Genomic DNA, 21,497 nt, shown 5'->3' on the forward strand with positions numbered 1-21,497 from the left:
AAGCTGATAGAGAGTGGCAAAATAATATTAGGTCGACCATGGCTATGACGTTACCGTGTTATGTTGTACAGATGTGTGAACCAAAGAGTCTTAAGAGACTTATTTAGTGTTACTGCACCATTTATCTACTGTGAAAGACACATACAGACAGACACAGAGAGATTGATGCAGAAAGAACTTGCGTTTCTTTGTATAGTTGGTCAAAATTGAGGTAAAAGACAATTTTGTATACAGTGTGTGATAAAAAAAAATGGCTAAAAAATGGCCCCTTGGCTAGCTTAGCTTAGCATAAAGACTGGAAACAGTAGGAAACAGCTAGACTGCATGACGGAGTCAGTATTTATTATTTTTGCAGCTATGTAGAGTTACATATAGTGATACTGGAGGAAAATGCAAGCTAGCTGCACATGCAAGCACATGTTCCAGCCCTTATGTTAAGCTAAGGCTAACTGTCTATGGTCTGTAGCTTCATGTTTAACCTACAGACACAGGAGTGGTTTTAATTGTCTGAAACCACTCAGTAAGCTCTGTCCCTTTAAGAAACCCCGCTCCTACAAGCTCGCTTTCTTCTGATTGGCCAGCTCTCTGAAGCCTGCTGAGGCGACTAGAAAAAACTGTCTGAAACCTGGTGTTCACACAGCAGCGTGCAGACTGATCTGAGAAGCCTGGGGATTACGCCAACATACTTTTACGTACAGATTTGAAACTTCACCCACGTTTAGTCTGGACATCCAACATTGTAAAATTATATATATGTCTTAAAGTGTGAAACAGCATAATACCCCCTCTTTAAGGAAAGCCAGTGAGCATGTCCCTAAAGAAAGTTGAACTATTATTCGAGTAGGCTACCAGCTAGATGAGAGTTTTGTTTATTGCTCTTATGGTTTTGAGTTAATATTTTCATCATTCATGTATTCATTTTTGATGTTTATACTGTGATCTAACTCTGCTGTCATTTCAGACCCGGGCCACTCCCCCCTGTCTCTGTCTCTGCCTGTTGAATCACCTTACCTGCCCATTCCCTTCACGTACCTGTTCCCCATTGTCTGATGAGCTCCCTGTACATTTTTTTTTTTAAAGATTATTTTTTGGGCTTTTAGCCTTTAATTGATAGGACAGCTGAAGATAGACAGGAAATGTTGGGAGGGGAGAGTGGGGGATGACATGCACCAAATGATCTGCAGACCAGGAGTCGAACCTGCAATCAGTGCCTCGAGGACTGTTAGCCTCTGTATATGGTGCGCTTGCTCTACCAACTGAGCTAAACCAGCGCCCCAAGCTCCCTGTACATTTAACCAGTCCACTTTCACCGGCTCTCTGTCAGATCGTCTTTGTGCTTTGCCTTAGCTTTCCAGCTTCACAGTGTCTGTTTTTTGATCTAGGTTTTGACCCTGCTAGAATTTTGCTTCAGTCTGACCCCAGCCTGCCTGGACTTCGTATCCTTGTATTTTTGTTGTTGTGTAAGTAAAAGGCTTGCTGAGTCTTGTTTTTTTTTGCCTCTTAACTTTGACTTGCATCTTCTGAAACATGAATCAACACCTTGTATTTCTGGTGCGCATTGGAAGCACCGTACCAGATCACTATTGTCTCATTTTAAAAGACGGACCCAACAAATAGAAACTCACTTCAAAGCGGTGGATCAATATAAAGGATAAGGAGGTGAAATAATTGTCTTAACTTACTGGAGCTGAAGAAGATGTGCTCATTGCACTCATCCTCAGTGCAGGAGCAGATAAAGAACTCTGAGCCCATGCCCTTTCTTTCTTTCATCTCACACTTGCTGTTGTTGTAATCCTCCAGGACCAAACCGTACAGCTTCTGAGATGGGTTGTGGCAGACTGTATCAAAGGTGATGTTGTCATCCTTCTTCCTCCTTGGGAAGAGAAAACACACATAGAAAATACTGCCATTTACTGGATTAAGTTTGATTTGTACTCTTTTGGCAGTAAAGCACAGAGATCTGTATTATAATGTAACAAGGCAGTGTTGGCAGGTCTAGAGTTGTGCAAATAAGGCAATTTTTCAGCCGTACAGTGATAAAGTGGTAACTGTAAAAGTCAAATTTGTCTCTTTCAGCAGTCCACAGTCTCAGCACTATGTAAATGTCTGCAATACAGAGGCTGCATTTACAAACAGCAAGATTTCAAACACCATTACAAACAGGAAACAAGAAAAACCCTGAAACTGCACAAATATACATATTTAAATTTCGCTTCCCCGCTAAGGAATGTTGTGAGAAACATTTTAAAGAGGTACTGCCATCCATGAGGCGTTTGCTTTCTGCTGACCTCAGCTCATAACGTGCGCGCAACACTGCTAATATAATGAGAAACAGCAGCACGGCCTTAAGCTTTTAACACCGACACAATCTGCTTGCTGCTGCTTCTCATATTGAAAGTCAGATTCGATGCTGATGGGCGGTTAGGGCGATCACGTGCTGTCATAATCAAGCTGACTGTCTCCACCAGAGTGCTGACTGACAGAGTGCGCAAAGGAGTCACTGAGAGGAAGACGTTTGGTGCTTCTTATCTCTATATGATAAATAAAGGAAAAATTTAGTCTGAACTAAATGACTAAATTTATTCATCTATTGAGGAACTTTTCTGCATCGTAACACTTACCAAATGCTGACACACACGTCTTCGTCACTGGGGCATATAGACGTGATCTCACACCCCACCTTGCAGCTGCCTTTGCCCGTGCAGGTGGTTGCCTTTTCATCACAGAACTTGCACAGCCTTTTCAACTTCATTATGTTGGCTCCTGGAGAAACAGAGAGGGGAAGAGAGAGGAAAGATTGTGAGTTGGGTTAAAACCAAAAAAAAATTTGATTTTTTTTCTTTGGCTGTTCACTTTATTTTTAAAATGTGGCTAATATCAGATTGCAGTGTCAACTGGTCACGGTCCTGAACTGACCCGCATTCGCAAAAGAGCAATAACAAAGACTATGCGCAGCACACTGTCGTACGTAAACAAACATGGGTGCCATGAATTCGACAACGAGGATGAGGAGAAAGAGAGCCAAATATTTATTTTAATTAATTTAATAAAGGCTTTTTGTGGAGCAATGGCTGCTACTTCAGTACAGAGGTGTGTGTGTAGACGCCGAGCACCCAGCGCAGAATTGTGACACATGTCGATCGAGAGTGACGTAAAAGTCGCATGAATTCCGATATGACAGTTCAGACTCAGGTCGCATTGCAAAAAATTTGACATGAATCTGATTTAGGACCACATATGAAAGTGGCCCAAATAAGATTTGAAAAGATCAGATGTGACTTGTGCTGTTCATACTGTCATGAAAAAAACAGACCTGAGTCTCAATTCTTTTTGCAACCAGTGCAGTTGCCCCCTGCTAGTCATAAGGCAGAATGCAGGTTAAATGCACCTTATACCCCTTTCCCACAGAAATTAGCGCTTCGACGCGATGTTTTCAGACCCGGGAAGACCCGCTTATAGATGCCGATTATCTCTTTTCCCATTGCCAGTGAAGTATACTCCTGTCGGTCTCTTTTCTGCTGCGTCACCATCTGACATCACAGGGTTAGTAAACAGTAAAGATGTTACGGTGGTTAGGTCTTTATAGTATCTACTACTCATTCAGTCTATACATCAAACTCGGCGCCGACACATCTGGAACGATGTTCAAGCGCTGCTTGGGTGGAGACGGGGGGAATTTGTAGCTGAGTTGACAAGGAGTCGCAGAAGTTACAAACGGAGCTTAGCATCGCGCCGGAAAGGAGGCAGAGATTATGGTGTCGACCCGGGTTTTCTGTTCCCATCATTGCTGATCGGAAACGAGGCGATAATTACCCGGGTCTACTGCAGAATCATTTGACCCGGGTCCAAATGCCGTTTCACACTAAGCCAGAAAGCAGGGTGTTAGTGGATGTTAGTGGGGAGCAGTGGGAAAGGGGCTTTATATAGCGCTTTACATGCCATGCAAGGTCACTAATCAGTAAATCATTCACACTGTGGGATGCCCCCGGGAGCAATTCGGGGGTTCAGTATCTTGCCAAAGGAGGATCTAGGGAATGAAGCACCACCCTTGCAATTGGAGGACTCTACCTCTGAGCCACAGCCGCCCCAAGGTTAAAGTTCAACTTCTGTATTGGCTTCACTTTTAAAACCAAGGAGGCTTAATCCAATTCTTATATACAGTCTAGGAGTAGACGGGTTAGATTCACAATACAGGACTCTGGCCAATTTTCTTATATAGCACTGATTTGACAAGGCAGCATTTGTACTCAAAGGATTAAAAACACTTCCATGAGGATAAACAAGTACACATATATAAGCATTAAAAGCAAGAAATACTTAACATTTAATTAAAGGGTGGGAATCTCTTGGAATGTTTCAATAAGTAGAGGCAGATTTTTCGACAACCACAAGAAAATCCAAACTATTTTATCCTAGAGGGCCGGACAGATTTTTCCCCTGTGAAGTCTGAACAATAAGAGCAGCGCGCAGTGGCATCCACCTCCTTTGGTCTTGTTCAGACTTGACTTTGCCGGCAGGCAGGCAGACCCATATCAGTGAGACAGACAGGATTGTGTGATGAGTGCCTGTGGGTTTGATAATCATCTAAGGAGACAACCGGCAGACAGGCAAGAACAACAAACAAAGCAGACGCGGATGCATCTCCTCGCTGTGGAGGCTCTAATTTGTCACGCTGATGAGTCGGCTCCCGATCTCGAAAGGTGTTGTGCTAGTTCTGTTCATGAATATCAAAAAGACGAAGACGGCGTGTATGAGTGTTTGGAGAGAGACAGAAATCCGTGTGCATGTGTTTACATGTTGGTGAGTGTATCGCACAGATATTCTCAGAGGGCAGTTTGTTCTTTCATTGAGAGGCTAAAAATGATATTAGCCAGGCGTACAGCCTTCGTTTAGCATACAGAGGAGAGACGGAGCACAAAGGAAGCCAGACAACCTCTCCTCTTCTCTCAAACTTTCCTTAAATTAGACTCCCCTCTGCCACATCAGAGTATGAGTGGAAAGTGGATCTTGAGGCTTTACGAGCTGGAAATGACCCTAAAATAGGATATCCAAAATTTCCCAGGATCCATCTAGCACAAGTGGTTGAAGCATCATCAGGAAAGAATGTCTCTCACAGACAATCCCACGTGATTTCGTCCGCACATGAAGGGTTGTACAAGTAAACACAATGTAGACTCGAGTGGCATGATTAGGACAAATTTAGGCCACTTGATGTGAGTAATTTCCAAGATGAAGACTTTACCCCTTCCAGATGTTTACAGTTAAGAAACTGAAACAAAAAACACAAATGTCAAATAGAGGAAATGAGAGAACATGTGACAGTTCTGCTACAGTGAAACCACATAACCAGACACCACGCGCACAGGAAGTTTGCAGAAGTTTGCATCACGTACACCTGAATACTAACCAAGAGAGAAATCAGGTTACACACTGCAGTTTACCTCATGAAGATGCACTGTAAACAAACATGTGTGATGCATCTGAAGCGGTAGCTGGTTGTCTAAAAATGGCACCGGCTTTGATCACAAAGTAAGACGTTTCAGAGTGTAAGTAAAGGCAGACTTCTTGAAGGTGTGAAGAGACAGTGAAAGCGAAGAAGTCTGTTTGCCCTGACTTCACACCGACTTGAGGAAAAGGTGCTATGCGTGTGTGTGTGTGCGCGCTCTTAACCCCTACACAAAAAGCCTACTGTACCATTCCACCCAATCTGCAGGGTGGGGTTGGACCTGCGGTGCAACAGAAATACTTTAACAACCTGCAGCGTGAGAGAGCACTACGTATCTATGGCATCCTGTTTCTGCAGCCTCTAAGTCAGAGATAGTGAAGGTCCGCTCAGAAACGTGTCAGCGAATCCTGTCCAGAAGCTTTGTAAATCATGGAAAAATAGGATTATCCTACAAAATGTTTGTTAAATAGGACACAGAAATGTCCCTTTGGCATTAACATTCAGGCAAAGGTGAGACCTTTGTATGCTGTTCCAGTTGCCACGATACAAAACATAGTTCAATGATTATCTAGGTTTTTAACACCAAATATAATGTCAAAATATGCTTTTAGACTTTGATATAATAACATTGATGATTTAAGTGATATATATGCACCAAATATTAATACATCTGAGTTATGGAAGTGGGAGTGGATACTAAATGAAGATCTGGCTCTTATTGTCAAGTGGTGCCAAAAACAATCTGGCTCACTTAAAATAACCGGAACTCCCATCACTAAAATAAGAAGCCAGCAGGATATTGCTGTATCACTTTCTGCCCCCCTCAAAAACAAAAACATCAAAATGATTACACTTGAACTCAGCTTGACTAAACTACCCAACTCTTGAAGAGGTTTAAAGTTAATCAGCACTGAGGGGGATAGATAGCCAATGACTTAATGCCAGTGGTGGGAAGGTGGTTGAGCCGGAGTAATTATATCATTAGAGCAATCCTCTGAAAGAGCATGTCATTTAAACCCAAGAGGCGGTGCTATGGAGGGGATGAATGGTAGTAATTGTCACCCAGGGCTACATATAATTGCAGAGGAGGGGGGGAAAGAGGATTAGGAGCAGCCAAAGCCACTTGGTGCCTCTGGGACGGAGTCTGAGACACATGAAGGTAAAATACGGTCCTCCTTATAGGGGGGCTGCTGGACCTGTTAGCAATGGGGCTGCACATCAAAGATGGAGATTTGAGGAGGGTTTAAGGGCTGGGAGTTAGGACAGGTGATGTTCTTACTCTCAAAGCTAATGTAGCGTTCATGATCAGCAGGTAAACAGAAATTAAGTTACAGGAAGACAGGAAAGTGCTAGCAAGAAAGTCAAAGGCTAGTTTAAAGTATTTCAGGATCAATAACCTGCGCACTTGTTTCAATAACGTTAATTTGGCCTTTTCTTAATTCAAAGGCGTTGTAATATGTACTTTAAATGTACCAAAGGCCAGTTGTGTTAAATAAATAAATAAAGTATTACATAAAGTATATCATATTTTCAAAAAGGAAGCAATTTGTCACTTGTTAGCGCTTGCTAACGCTCCACAGACTCCTAAAAGTAACAGTAACGTCGCAGCAGTAATTAAACGCAGCCGCAGTGAAGCGTTGGCAACTTTTCTACAAGTTAAACTCACCCGCTCCCTCCAGCAGAAGACTAGCAAAGAGTATCGTTCCACACCAAAAAGCGGAAAACCGAAGTAGCTCCATTTGGAAACGGACTATACACTCCCCTTTTTCTCATTAATTTACCGAAGCCGTTTCAACGAGTTAATATCCACACTTGAGTCCGCCTGTTGCTCCTCTGAACTCCCTCGCAGCTCTGGGTAAAAGGAGCAGAGTAAACACGCCAGGCAGGACTTGCCCTATATGACTCACAGTATGTGTGCACTGTTCATGAAACAGGAAATCTTCTGAGGGGTTGGACAGTTTTTTTTTTCTCTCTTCTTCTTCTTCTTCTGCGTCTCAGTCATGCTCATGTGGCTCACAAAGTCCTGAACCATGTCATTATGAGGCAAGTAGAGCAGCCAGGACTTGAAATGACATGCTCGAAAATAGCTTAACCAGAGACTTCACCTATAGGCTACAAGCAAACACTCTGATTTACTTTAAAGTAGGCACACCTTTTTAGAACAGAAAAAAATATTTTTATAACGAAATTATAATTTCGAAGCACGAAACTCATTTTAGTGTTCATTGTATTTCATCCATCTGCTGCTTTTCTGGAGCGGTGCCAAGCTCTCACTTAATCAAGGATGACATAACAAGTGGTGAGAGTCACTCCATATCTCATAGTGTTGGTTTTTATCGAAGACACACAGAGGTTAAGTCCACTCTAACGCCCATAAATTACCCGTTATTGCCGGGGCTTTGCAGACATGTGTTTTTGCTCTGCATACTCGAGGCGTGATGTCAGGTTTCACTCCTGACCCTGTGACCCCGGAGCTTATAACTCTCCACACAGGACGTCTGCTCCCTCTTACACCAACGCCTCACTGAGCTTTATTATCAGCTCTTGTATCACTGCTGGTGAGCCTGTATAAGCAGAGGTGTAGTGTAGGGAAAGAGGCTCCTTATAACGACCTGAAAAAATCTGTTTTTTAAAATGTTTCAGGTGTCTAGAAATTCCTGTAATTCTCAACTATGGGTTAATTTTAACAGGAACTGATACAAGCTAAATGCGTATGCTTTAAGGAACAAGGCCATGATATAATGTAAACCCCAATGAAAGTATCCCTCTCTTAGAGGCCTCACTTGAACAAGGCAGCAGGTTGTTTTAGCTGGCAACTTGCTTGGTTTAAAGGGCCAGTTCGCTGATTTTTAACCTCAGTCTTATCATGTTATTATGGGGAGGTAATGCCATTATTGTTGGGAAAAAAATGCAATTTCGCTCCGTGCCTTTGGAAGAAGCTATCCACTAAACCAGGGAGCTTGCTAAACTACACTTCCCCAATCTAGGACGCCCGCCTTCGATGTCATGTCTCGTTCAAAATCGTCAGGTTTGAAATGTAGATTTTTTTTTTCAACATATTTCAGATTCTGTACCGCTCTGAGCCATTGCCTGCAGCGAAAATGGTAGTATTTCACTCCAGCGTCTTTCGCTGGGCCGTTCCTTTCAAAGGGAAGGGCGCAATGCATGCTGGGTGTTGTAGGAATGTAGAAAGGGCGACACCAAGAGTGGCTTGTACAACTTTCTCCACAGCTATGGCGTCAATTTCAAATATGATTGCTTCTATCGATTACAGAGAACACCAGCTTTGAATGACAGTGGCTTTTTCTCCTTTAAGCTCAAAGCTAGCTTTTAGCTTTGCAATCGTGGTAGAGAAACAACTTACTGAAAGGGTAGCTCGGCTACAGAGACACATTTTTAAGAGTGAGTAAAAGGATTTAAGGTAAAAATACTCGAAACTTCTTTTTGTTTTGTAATTTATATGGAATAAAAACGCTAGAATAAAATATATTTAGAAGAAGTCAGTGTCCTTTAGTTACGTAGGCATTATTTAAATAAAGTGTTTACATTGCAAAATTTTGAAACGGTTAAAAAGACTGCCTAAGTTGTAAAGTTAATGGTGCCAAACATGCAAACAAATAAAGGCAGTAAAACAGTCAATATTGTCTGACACACAATGTCAGACTTTACACTGCTCTGGTGCAGACTTTGTTTGCCCATTTCACTGACCTTATTTCACTTCTGACTGTGATGGGCGTGGGCAGTTGGAAGTGTGTGTGTGTGTGTGTGTGTGTGTGTGTGTGAGTGTTTTCTCAAGCCTGTGTGCCAGGCGGCCATTCAGCACTGCATGATGGGGTCCAAGCCACAAGGTGGAGACCCGACAGCGCTGTGGGCCCAAAACAGCCATTCCCCAACTGACCTCAGCACATGTGGCGTCCCAGAGGGTCACAACATCCTGCTCGCTGACCACAACACCCAAACAAACTGTGACTTTATCTGCTTCACTTCAACAGGAAACACCCAGAAAGGCTTATTTAAACATGATCTGTTTTAGTCTTACTTCATGTGCCTCTTTCACTGTTACTTTAAGCTTTCCCTCTGAACAAGGTTCTCCGTGTTCTCCTGCCTTTAAACATTATCCCCCCTCCTCGTTGCACAAACACAGATAAACAAGCGGCAGGCAAACATCCTGAGTGGTATTATGCTCGATAGCAGGTGGTTGGCGTTCCTGTAAACTGTTTTGGTCGAGTGGAAAGGTAAACAGAGCAACCTGATGACAAGTCTCTGGACGCATGCCTTGAGATAACACCTATGGCAAACAAGCGGCGCGCAGCAGCACAGTACAAAGGCGTTTGGAGGTGTTGGTCTTTTAAAACCCCTCTCTGCTCCTTTAGCAGTTTTTCTCCCACACACAGGATTATATGCAGATATTGTATGCACATTTCTTATGAGATCTCTCCCCCGCACTGGGTGCCAACTGGAGGTACGCCACAGAAGGAGAGGGCACACAGGAGTACTGATTCATCATGTCAGTATCTAGCACAGGGACTGCAACTGTTGCAAGGTTAGAAAGATTGCTGTTGAATCTATTGGTTGCGCAAAGTTGGGAGGTAACAGATGGCTAAAAATCTGATTTTGTTGTGACGGATGAGTGTTTGCTTACAGACTGGCTTAATCTTACATGCGGGTAAAATATGATGCTGTTAGTCCGGGTAAAAAGTGTCTTTATTTGTCTGCCTTTATGTGTGACTTATTCTGTATTAGCACCTCCTCATCATTGACAGAAGTAACCTTATCACCTTGAACGAAACGTATGCACCTCGTATTAACAGTTATCTGACCAGAAGCACTCTCAACTTCAGTTAATGCAGCTGCCTCTGGAAGCAAGCCAGCTGCTGGATCGCGGCTCCCACTGTGCCAGCCACCTCACACCGTCTGTCTTTGTAAACCACCTTCAATCAAGACTTTGTCGCAGAAAAGAATATTTAAATACAGCTCATGCCAGAGAAAAAACATCTGAAAACACAACTCTTGGGTGTTCGCAAGCTCCGGCATGTGTAATACAGAGATAAATGCAGGCCTACAACAACTTGCAAATTGCTTGTGAGAATAATGGCACAAAACAATCAGGTAATTTCAAATCAGCGCTGTCTTGGGTTACGGTGCACATCATTAAGCTGCCTGCCCACGCAACAGGAATATGAAAAGTTTAAGATTGTTGAGGAGTTTTTCTTTCATCTTCTTGGGTTGTCAACATGTAAGGTGAATGTGCCTCAGGATTTTCCTAGTCAATCCTTCAGATAGCTACCTCTTTTTTTGCCCCAGAGGGTTGTCATCATCCCTGATAGTATTAAAGTATCACCGCACAAGACCCAGAATAGAAAGAGTCTTCTAAGGATCTAAGATGAATGCAACTTCATAATAAAAAGACAGGGGGCAGAAAGTTGAAGGTGAAACAATGAAATCAAAATCAAAATGAGTTGAAAGAGAAAAGTCTATCCATCTGTCTATCTATCCATCCATCCATCCACCGAAATTAACGCTCTGACGAGGGTTTTTAAGACCCGAGAAGACCAATTATACCATTATAGATGCCAATTGTCTCTTTTCCCATTGCCAGTAAAGTATACTCCTTTATGTCTCTTTTCTGCTGTGTCACTGTCTGGCATAACAAACGCGCCTGAAACAGGGTTAGTAAACAGTGAAGATGTTACGGTGGTAAGGTCTTTATTGTATCTATTACTCATTCAGTCTGTGTATCAAACTTGACTCCAACAAATTTGGAACGATGTTCGTGCGCTGCTCGGACGGAGATGGGCGAGTTGCTGCGATGGCAAGGAGTCGCAGAAGTTACAGACAGTGCATAGCATCGAGACGGAAAGGGGGCAGAGATTAGCGTGTAGAAACAGGTTTTGTGTTCTCATCAATGCCGATCGGAGCCGAGGAGATAATTACCCGGGTCTACTGCTGAGTCATTTGACCCGGGTCTGAATGCCGATTGTAACCTTTTCCACTAAGCAAAAATGAGGGGTGTTAGCGGGTGTAGCTAGCTAGCTTGTTAACATTTTCATAACGACAGTGCTAACACCGAATTTGTTAAGTAGATACATTGTTCACATTGTTTAGCATGTTAGCACGCTAACGTTTGCTAGTTAAAACTTAACTAAATAAGCAGTATTTAGTCAAGCAAAGTATGAACAAATTGGAATTTTGACTAGATGATAGTTAAATAAAATGTCATTGAATCACAAAGGTCATTAGGATTCATCTTCTGACCACCACAAATGTCTGTAGGCCTATCATCTTTGAAAGTAAACTACCCAACAGGCTAGTTCTTGAAAGTATCAGTCTAGGCCAGGGTCGTTGACTAACGGCAGACGTCAAGTTTGTATGCATGAGCATTCAACTCACAACTGAAATTCATAAGAGCAATATGACTTAAAAGAGCATGTATAAAAACCCATTTGAATGATTTTAAACCAACTGACAGGTGCAGGAATCCAGTAAAGGTAGTCTATTACACACATTGTCTTGCTTTTAACTTCATTGCACGCACTTTGTAAAAATTCTGTCAGCAGAGGAAATCTGACTCAACACGTCTTGCCACATGGTTAATGTGCACTCTCAATACAAACATGCACGGCGGTACACATGCAGAGTCATACACAATAACTCCCTCACAATGAATTGGCACAGTTTTCTTTTGGCCACTGGTAAACCCAAGGAAGTTGCCATAGCCCAATCTGACAACAACAGCCTCGCTCTGACTTCTCCTACGGCCCAGCTTTGTCCCCCAGCGTTAGTCAGATGCTGTGAAGGAAGGGAAGGTTTATCTTAAAAGCTTCAAAGGTTACAACCTTTGATATCAGGACACTTTTAGGGCCATTGTTCTCTGGCAGAACATTGATAGGTGTCCTAAACAGTGCCAGAGGTTGTTTGGGAAAAGAACTCATTGCAGTGGGAAGCAAACATGTGAGAAAATGCTGTAATGTTACTCCCATCTCTGTGTGACAGGGAACATCCTGTTCCTTGATGTGGCTCATGTGTTGATAGTCATATCTGTATACATACTGTATCACAAAACCCAAACTCTTTGTGATATTCTGTGGAGCTGATTGAAACAAAAGATGTGTTATTTGTAAGACATTTAAGGTTGTGCTGTAAATTGGATAAAGCTTGGACTTGAAAGCAACACCTCTTGCTATATTTAAAATGACACAAAGCAGCAAAAAGGGAAGGAAACAAAGAGAAAACAAAGACGAGCAAGCACAAAAAAAAACCACCCACATCTTCCTTCCTTCTTCAAAAATTAAAAAAACCCACCTCTTTCCTTAGAGCATAATGCCACACATCATCCAATTTAGTGGCTTCTACCACAGATGCATCCCGAGTATCATTGCTCCGAGGGGGTTCACGCTGAAGATGATGGTCAGGCCGCGCACCAAACCAAGATTACAGAGAGCTGACTGTTTAAGCAAAGAGGGGGATGGTTTAGTTGCCCTGCCCCCATTAAAATGTTTCAATGTGAGTCTCTAATGTGGCCGAGGATACAGTTACACACAAGTCCAAGCAAAGTGTCTCGTGTCGTGAGGGAGGAAATGCAGCATATCAAAGAATTTAGTGCAAGCTTAAAAGGAAACATATGCACTGCATGTACTTCATGCGTTAATGAAAACGATATGACTGATATGACTGTATGTTATGACTGTAACTTCTGTTCCCTGAAGGAGAAGAATGAGGTACAACACATATGGTATGGGAAATCACGCCCTATGTGTTGTGGCCTACTGAGTCAATCGACTGAAAGGGAACGGAATGTTATGACTATAATGTCTGTTCTCTGAAGGGGAGGAACAAGGTACAACACATATAATAAGGGCCCAATATCCCATTGTGTTGGACCGAGTGAATCGACTGAAAGTGCACCATGTGAGTCATACGACTGTATATTTACTGCCTGCTCAGCATGGAAACATACTGCATCGTATCAGTACTTTGACACAGTCCTACGGTGATGACCAGAGGTAGAAGGTTACAAATAACATATACAAGCACTAGGTAAATATTGTACTGCGGTAGTTTACTTAGTGCTTGAGAAGTTGTGAAATGAAATGTCTACAAATTTAATCTGCATCATCTCAGTTTATTTCCTATTTCCAAGAGGCGTTATCAACAGGCATGGACCAGGATGCCTCTGGACGCTACAAGCAGTTGCTATGAGCAACATTACACCATCTTTATTTGTAATATAGCAGTAGCTAGGTAGCTAGTTTCAACATCCAATTCGTATGGCTTTTAATTAAGCATAAACACATTTGTTAGCATGACTTAGTAGCCAACACTAAACATTTATTCGGAAAACAAACTGCTGTCTATGTTTAATACTGACTCAATAGTTGATTTATAACATTCCACATTAGCGGCAGACATCTTGGTTGTTTACCAAAATGCCTCCATGCCACTTAAGCACCCCCCCCATATATTAGATAAACGGCTGTGATTGGCCTGACTTAAATTAAGCCAGGTGTAAATCCATCTGAACAGGAACTGGACCAAACATTTCTGCCAGAGCAAATAAGGCGTGAGATTGACGTTTTGTTTGGTTTCCAGGCTTCTTCATTATTCATTTGTCAGTGTTGTAATTTACAGCTTGTTGTGCTGCCCCCAAGTGGACAAAAATGGATATGACTACTTCTTCCATAACTATTAATGGGCCATTTTTATTAAAAACCTTTTGACATGTCATAGTAAGAAAAGCAATTCAATGGGGTGCCAGTTTAGCTCAGCGTCCCATATCCGCGTATCATCCCCACTCTCTCTTCCCCTGTTTCCGACACGATCCACTGTCCTCTCTTTGTAAATATGCAAAATGTCTGCAGTAAAATAGACCTATTCCTTGATTGTCTGCAAGATTATATATAAAACTACTATATATGTTGCTTTAAGATGTTTTTCAATGGACCTGCAAAATCTATTTTTTCAGAAACTCTACAGAGGATAAACTTACTTCTACCTTCTACTTGGTAAATCCAAGGTCTGCCAATATGAAACTTCAGAAGTGGTTCATAAGGGCTGTAATATACAAACAGCATCCACTGATTCACAGTTGGCTCATTGTGGGATGCAGCTTAGAGATGGAAGGGACGGACGTATGCAAAGAAAACCCATTTTTCAATGACATGCAACAGGCCGCACTCCAAATACGTTCAGCGAGCGAGCCCAGTGATCATGGTTTCCCGAGAAACCCACTTCTAATAAACCTTCAACATCAAACTGTTTGAAGGGCAAGTCCTCCCTGGTCTCAGCGGCCAAATGTGTATTTACAAACATCTGCAGATTCCCCCTGATGAGACCAAAGATTCTGCTGTGCACTTCCCATGGGAAAGGCTGCGCGGAGATCGAGATGAAACAACATTCCAGGCAAACAAGGTTCCCGCAGTAGAAATGGTGGATGACAGTTTGTTAATGTCACACAGAGAGAGAGATCTCACTACACAGAGGGGCCTGCTGGAGTCACAGGGAGTTCTGAGAGGTTGGTTCACAAAGAAAAAGCATGTAATTAGAGGATATTAAAGCAGCATCCGAAAGATATCACAGGCAAAGTTAGACTAATTAATTGGTTTGCTGACATTTATTTATCCTTCAAATGTTATCCTATCAAACTTTCCCCTGAAATGCATGGACGAGATTCTTTTAATTATCAGTTAACGAATAAATGTACTGAAGGCCCCAAAAATTTATTGACACTTTTAATGTTTTTTTATGGTAATTTTTTATCATGATTTCCTAATTCTTTTATCCATAATCAGATGATAAGAGCAACGTCTGTATCATTATAGAATTAAGTAAACTTTAATGCCCTGTGACCAAACAACGGCGATGTTTTAGTTGTTTTTTACCCAATCAACATTCAAAGGATCCAAAGATTTTCACTTGATAAAACATAAGCAAAATGTATTGATTCTAAAAAAAAAAACGTATTATACAATAGTTATATCAAGCCAAGTAACCTGATTGGACAAGAGGCATTCCATGAGTGCTGATATAGAGAACAACATCACTGGTACTTTTCACTCTGTGTATCACTCCGCCTCAGTCAGTTGTTTCGAATACTGTTAGTTAACATTACAGCTACACTGATCAAGCTGGTACCTCTGAATCACAAAACAGACTTATGTTACTGGTTGATGATCAGTTAAAACAAACAGTGTACATGATAAAAAACAGCTGATCTGTGGTAACCTGAAGACAAGCTGTGTCCCAATCCAGGGGCTGCAGCCTTCGAAGGCCGTATTCAAATGAGATGGTGGACTCTTACATGGCTGAAGAATACACTTTTAAATGTAGAAGTTTTTGGTTTCAACTCAGTCGAATAGCTAGTGTTTCATATGTTTAAAAAAACTAAACAAATGAGACAGATTATCTTTAAAATACGAGGTTAAGTTACACGACATTAGTTATGCTAGCTAGTTTGCCTGTTAGCTACCTGTTGATGGCGACAGGAGCGACATTTGGTGGCGCAAACAGGAAATCCTCCATAGACCAGACCGTCTCATTTCAGTTCGGCTTTAACGGTCTATGCAGGCTTTTAATGGCATTGAGTATCATTGCAGGCCGCGTCCTACGAAGGCTGCAGCCCCTGCATTGGGACACAGCTAAAGAGTGCAGGAGAATGTCCAGTTTCAGTTAAGTTGTGGAACTAGTTGAGTTGGTGGAGCAAAAAATAACCCCTAATTACTCCCTCTCATTTGATATGGCTTAAGTATCATGTCCAGTTATGACCAAGTCAGGCTGTGGCCTTACCAAGTTGACCATTATCTTCCAACACTGCTGTGGGTGTGGCCCCCTGCCCACCTTTTATGCCAATCAATTCAATATTGTCCAGTACACACAAACAACTTTGAAATAACCTGTAAACCCGGTAAAGATGAAATGAATTGCAAATCACCTGCTCCCAGCGAACCACCAGTCAGCATCTCACAGCTGTCTTTGATCTCAGGCAAACAGATGTACGAGCTATTAGATGAAAACATGCGCTGTATATTAGTGGCAAATATAACACTTCCTCTGACTGTAGTGAGGATCGGTCGGGGCCAGTGGGTACGTGTTGGGTGTGCCAGCACAGGAAGCAGCACTCATCCTGTGCCACCTTCTGCTCTTGTTGCAGTCAGGAAATACCACCATGACCCAACACTGATAAGGACATGAGCTGAACCACGGCCACGTGGTACACATCGGCACACAATAGAGAAACCGTATACTCTGTGTTTATGTGTGGGAGAGAAAACAAGAAAGGGTGACTGATGGAGATGGGAGAATGTAGAGAAAGAGATTTATTAAATACAAGGTCAGAGTAGAGCAGGTTTCTCTCTGCTGCCTGAAGAAGGCAATGCACCCTCAGTGCTCCTGACCACACCTCATTTAAAGACCAACACTCCCATGGGTGCAACGTGAGCTCAATTACTGTTACTTAAACAAAATTGCAACTGCATCACTCTGACTCTACGGACATCACTCCTTTGCCCTAAGTGTCAGTTGTGGCCTAAGGACTTTTGGGAAACTGGCCTTTTAGTTTTCATGCGGGAAATATTTAAACTCCTGAACTATGAAGCTTCAGGCTGCAGGCAGTTAGCTTAGCTGAGTGTAATGAGTGTAAAAGAATCAGCTAGCTTGGACAATATTTCCACACTGGCACCTCTATAACCACCTCTTCATATTTAATCGTGCAGAAATCTGAAACACAACAAGTTATTGATGTCAACAAAAAACAAAAATGGTTAGCGCTGTTGTCTCACAGCTAGAAGGTTCCTAGTTCGAATCCCGGGTTGGACGTAGGGGCCATTCATAGGGACGTAGGGGTTTGCATGATCTCCCTGTACCTGCGTGGGTTTCCTCCGGGTACTCCAGCTTCCAGTTAGGTTCATTGGTGACACTAAATAGCCCGTTGGTGGGAATGTAAGCGCAAAAGGTTGTCTGTTTCTATGTGTCAGCCCTGTGATTGACTGGTGATCAGTTCAGGGTGTACCCCGCCTCTCGCCCAATGACAGCAGGGATTGGCTCCAGCCCCCTCCCGTTTCTGAACAGGATAAGCGGTACATATAATACAGGATAATGAGGTAGCTTGTGTAACTTGCTGCTGCACCTCCTACTGTGCACATAGGTCAGCTGCAGTGTAATCCAGTGGGAGTTAAAATGAAGTGTTACTGGAATCCTTGAATCTCAGCGCTAACTCAAAGTGTATTTCGACACTTATAATACTCCAACTGTGTTTAATATCACTTACATCAGCCGGCCAACATGTTCAACATGTTCTCTTGGCCCGGGGAGAAATATGTCAGACATTCTAAGATGCAGCTGAAATGCACCGCTGTGACGTCAACAGTCCAAAATGGATTTAATTTAACGCCTCATTCCCCGTGCTTTTCCTCGGCCGAAGCACTCCTTCTCCCTCGCCGGTTTGTAAATTCACCGTGACTGTGAACATGCATTTATTTTCAGCCACTCCATGGAAAATTGAGGCGAAGCTCAGCTCTTGTGGATGACTTTGATCATGGAAAACCTGCATGCAATTTCTTCCTTTTAAACAAACTGTGCATGACACAGAGTGAGATTGAATCTCGGTGTGCTCCCTCGCGGCCTCTGCATCATCACAGCATGCAAACGACAGGAAAATTACAGCCCTCCTCTAATAGAGCCATCGGAGGCTTTGTTCTGTGCATCCACTGTATTACAGCTGCATGTAGTGCAGCTAATGAGGCTCAGGCTGCCGCTGATGCAATATCAGAACATATCCTCCTGTGAATACAAGCTGCACAGATTTACACATGTCAAAGCTGAATACTGATGTCTGTTTCTGGTTTATATACGGCTTCCAGATAAGATGATTTCTCTGTATGAACAAGGGAATCAATTTAACATTTAGTCATCATCCGATCTAATGAAGCTCGCTCTTCCTGTTGGAGCCAACCACTTCTTTTTCTCTGCCAGATCGCAGTGTGTTTATCCAAACAGAGCGACTGCCAGCGCTCTCCCTGTGAGGAATTTCCTTGCCGAGCCCTCCCACCACTTCCCCTGACACCGGCATGATTTAGATATTTTAGGAAGTCAGGCTTTGGCGCTTAAATCTGCTCCGGTGCGATTTTGAGACAGGAGAGATTTTTTTACTCCTCATTTTGGAATATGATGTTTCTGAGACTGTCCCTGAAAACTCGGCCAAGAGATTAAGTTGTTCCAATCAAACCCTCATTCGCTCATAACAACATGAAGCAACAGTATCTTTTATAGACCCGGGACAGCTCAAAACTTAAGCAGATATACAGTAGGACATTTAGAAATCAAAGTCATACAACGTACCTGTTTTTTTGTCCAGCTTTAAACTCCCATCTCTCCTGTTCAGTTGTGCATCTTGCTGCATCGGCGAATAAGGCATACAGAGAACACAGAGGAGAGAAATACAGTGTTTACCACATTGTTAAAATGGGTCTTACAACATAATCAGCTGCTGAATGCACAATGCCAACACTGTCAGTGATGTGTTGGCCTTTGTTGACACAGATAATGTCGTCTTTTCTGTGCAGAAGCAGCTTTCTAAAGCTGTTCCTGCCACTTGCCTTTCAAGACGAGAACTTGAATTAGCTTAAGGGGGGGGGGGGGGGGGGGGGTATTACGCTCATTTCAAGCTTCATATTTCACTCTGTGATACCTGTGGAGTAGCTTAGCATAATTTACAGTTAAAGAAACTCATTATTTTTCTTACACTGGTGCTCTGTGCAGGCCCTCATACAGCTTCTGCTGACCATAGACTGTATAAATAATGCACGTAGTCTCATTATTTACTGCCGGATGATTAAATGAATAAATGTTTGATAAACACTGAACAGGCTATCAAGCCAGCTATAGCGAGCACAGTATACCAGCTACTTAGTGCTAAAAATATATCAATACAATTATACTCGCATTAAACTCACGGAAAAGCAGGAGCTCAGCCTTCTGGCACGGCCATCAAGTTCCATAAATCCCACAGAGACAGATTATTTGTCCAAACTTTGAATGAAAAAATCCCCAAAAGACTCCAACAACACAAACAGGTGAAGTTAAGGTCAGTGACTGTGTGTCTGTGTTGACGTCTAGCAGACAGTCAGCAGGATCCACCTGTCAATCAAGTGATCCGGCCCCTATGATTTAAGGCTTAATATAATTTTAAAAAATCACCCCCCGTACAGTTATCTTGAACAGCGCAATTAGCTGTTTATAACCAAACCGTTTTTTGTACCAGGCTGTAAAGATGTTTATTTCTGCTGTAAAAATAGGCATTTTCCCACCTGCTGCAATGTTATTTCTTGCTTTCTGGAGCCAGCCTCAAGTGGCCACTCGAGGAACTGCATTTTTTTTACACTTCCGCATTGGCTTCATTTTTCAACACCGGAGGTTGCCGCTGGGAAATGACTCAGTCAGCTCTGTCCCTTTAAGAAACCCTGCCCCTACAAGCCCACTTTCTTCTGATTGGCCAGCTCTCAAAGTGCAGCATGTAGAAAAAACTGTGTGAAACCTGGTGTTCACAGCAGCCTGAGCTGAGAAGCCTGGGGATTACTCCAACATATTTTCACCTACAGATTTGAAACTTCACGCACATTTAGTCTGGACATCCATATATGTATGTTTTCAAATGTGAAACAGCATAATACCCCCTCTTTAAACGTTGCAGATGGGTGTTGAAATTTTGCATATCAAGCAAGAAAGAGCATTCATGATGTTCTTTTTCAATGCAAGATCAAGCAATCCACAGTTGAACGACAGGGAATTTAATATATTACACTGAATTTGCAACATTTATACGTCTCTCTCCGTCAGCACGGCAGACTAGCTCTCAGCCATAATAGATTAGCAAAGGAAGGTTTCCATAAATGTGCTTTCAGTGTGCTAAGATTAAATTCTGAGTGGGAGCAGGCAGAGCAGTCCACACAGCTCCCCATTCAGGACTATATATTCTGGCATAATGTGTTCGGCATAAAAGCCCATTTTCTCCACAGCAGCCCATTTTCATGCACGCCGGCCCTGTCCTCAAACTCTGCAGAGGAAATGGACCACACTGCGTCTATTTCCAGGACAGCCTCATTAAAATGCATTGCCGGTATGGCTCAACTTTTACCTCAAGTTGCTGCCTAAGCTCTTTGTTTTAAGTGCAGCTGCTGGGTGAGGTGGATTTTTCCTTCGCCGCAGGATGACTGTAACCTCAGCACATTGTTAGAGGCACATGGGGTGAGAAGGTCAAACGTTTCCAATCAGATAAGACAGAAAAAGAGAGAGGGCGTGTATGTGTGTTGGTCAATCCTGAGGAGATTTTCCGGCTGACCGAACCTCATCTGACCACCAGACAACATAACAATGATAGTAGTGACTGTGTGTTGCTGTGTGGTCTTATTGTACTCACAGGAAAACCACTGCTGCTACTTTTGGCTGTAGACTTCCAGAGGAAGGAGTGCGGTCACCTGAAATCAGCCCCAAAATTACAGCTGGCTTTCACGGATTGGATTTTTCAAGTGGGCCCATTGTGTCTGAGACAATCTATGGTGCTCTGGAAAAGGAAAGTGTAGCGTCAAAGCATTCAAAATATTTCCAAAGAATGGTTTTGCATGACAGTAAAATGTAATTTCCTTTTTGGAGCCAATCAGTTACACTACACAAACAGCCCTGACTGCCAGCTTTGGTTATATGAGTACACCTTGCACAACAACAAGAGAGAGTTTTTTTTATTCGTTTTTATAGGTCAAAAAGTCAGAACTTGCACTTCCACATAAAATGTCAACAGATAAACATCATTAAATGATAAACTCACTTTAGCAAAGCTTGCATCGGGGCCAAAGCTTCACCGTTTAAGCCACTTCCTGAGTTTCACAACACAAACAGTGGATGCTCTTTTGCTTGGTAGGTGAGTACAGATGACATTTAGTACAGTTAGATACACTGAATATAAGATCGGAGTGGTACCATTTTTCAGGCAGTGTACTTAAAGTTTGGGCATCAGTTTGCTTAAAAAAAAATAGTCAGTCATTGTCTGCAACCACAACCACAC

The 21,497-nt window shown here is 42.5% G+C and overlaps 1 protein-coding gene across 2 annotated transcripts in view; it reads right to left on the reverse strand.

Moving 5' to 3' along the window:
• Positions 1-20,942, reverse strand: part of LOC138609114 (TGF-beta receptor type-2-like) — a 37,615-nt gene extending 16,673 nt beyond the window's left edge. The window contains exons 1-4 of one of the 2 annotated variants that reach the window (XM_069681740.1): positions 20,856-20,942; positions 18,779-18,833; positions 2,622-2,763; positions 1,683-1,873 (exon numbers count right to left, since the gene is read on the reverse strand). In XM_069681740.1, the coding sequence (XP_069537841.1) occupies positions 1,683-1,873; positions 2,622-2,752 (322 nt within the window). In that variant the 5' untranslated portion in view covers positions 2,753-2,763; positions 18,779-18,833; positions 20,856-20,942. Of the gene's footprint in view, positions 1-1,682; positions 1,874-2,621; positions 2,764-7,112; positions 7,319-18,778; positions 18,834-20,855 lie in introns of those variants that run through there. The other variant, XM_069681739.1, reaches the window with a different exon arrangement.
• Between the last annotated feature and the right edge of the window lie 555 nt (positions 20,943-21,497).

Source organism: Semicossyphus pulcher, unplaced genomic scaffold, assembly GCF_022749685.1.
Source record: "Semicossyphus pulcher isolate SPU_LCO1_2020_fin unplaced genomic scaffold, fSemPul1.0.p SCAF_5, whole genome shotgun sequence".
In the NCBI taxonomy this organism is placed as follows: Eukaryota; Metazoa; Chordata; class Actinopteri; order Labriformes; family Labridae; genus Semicossyphus; species Semicossyphus pulcher.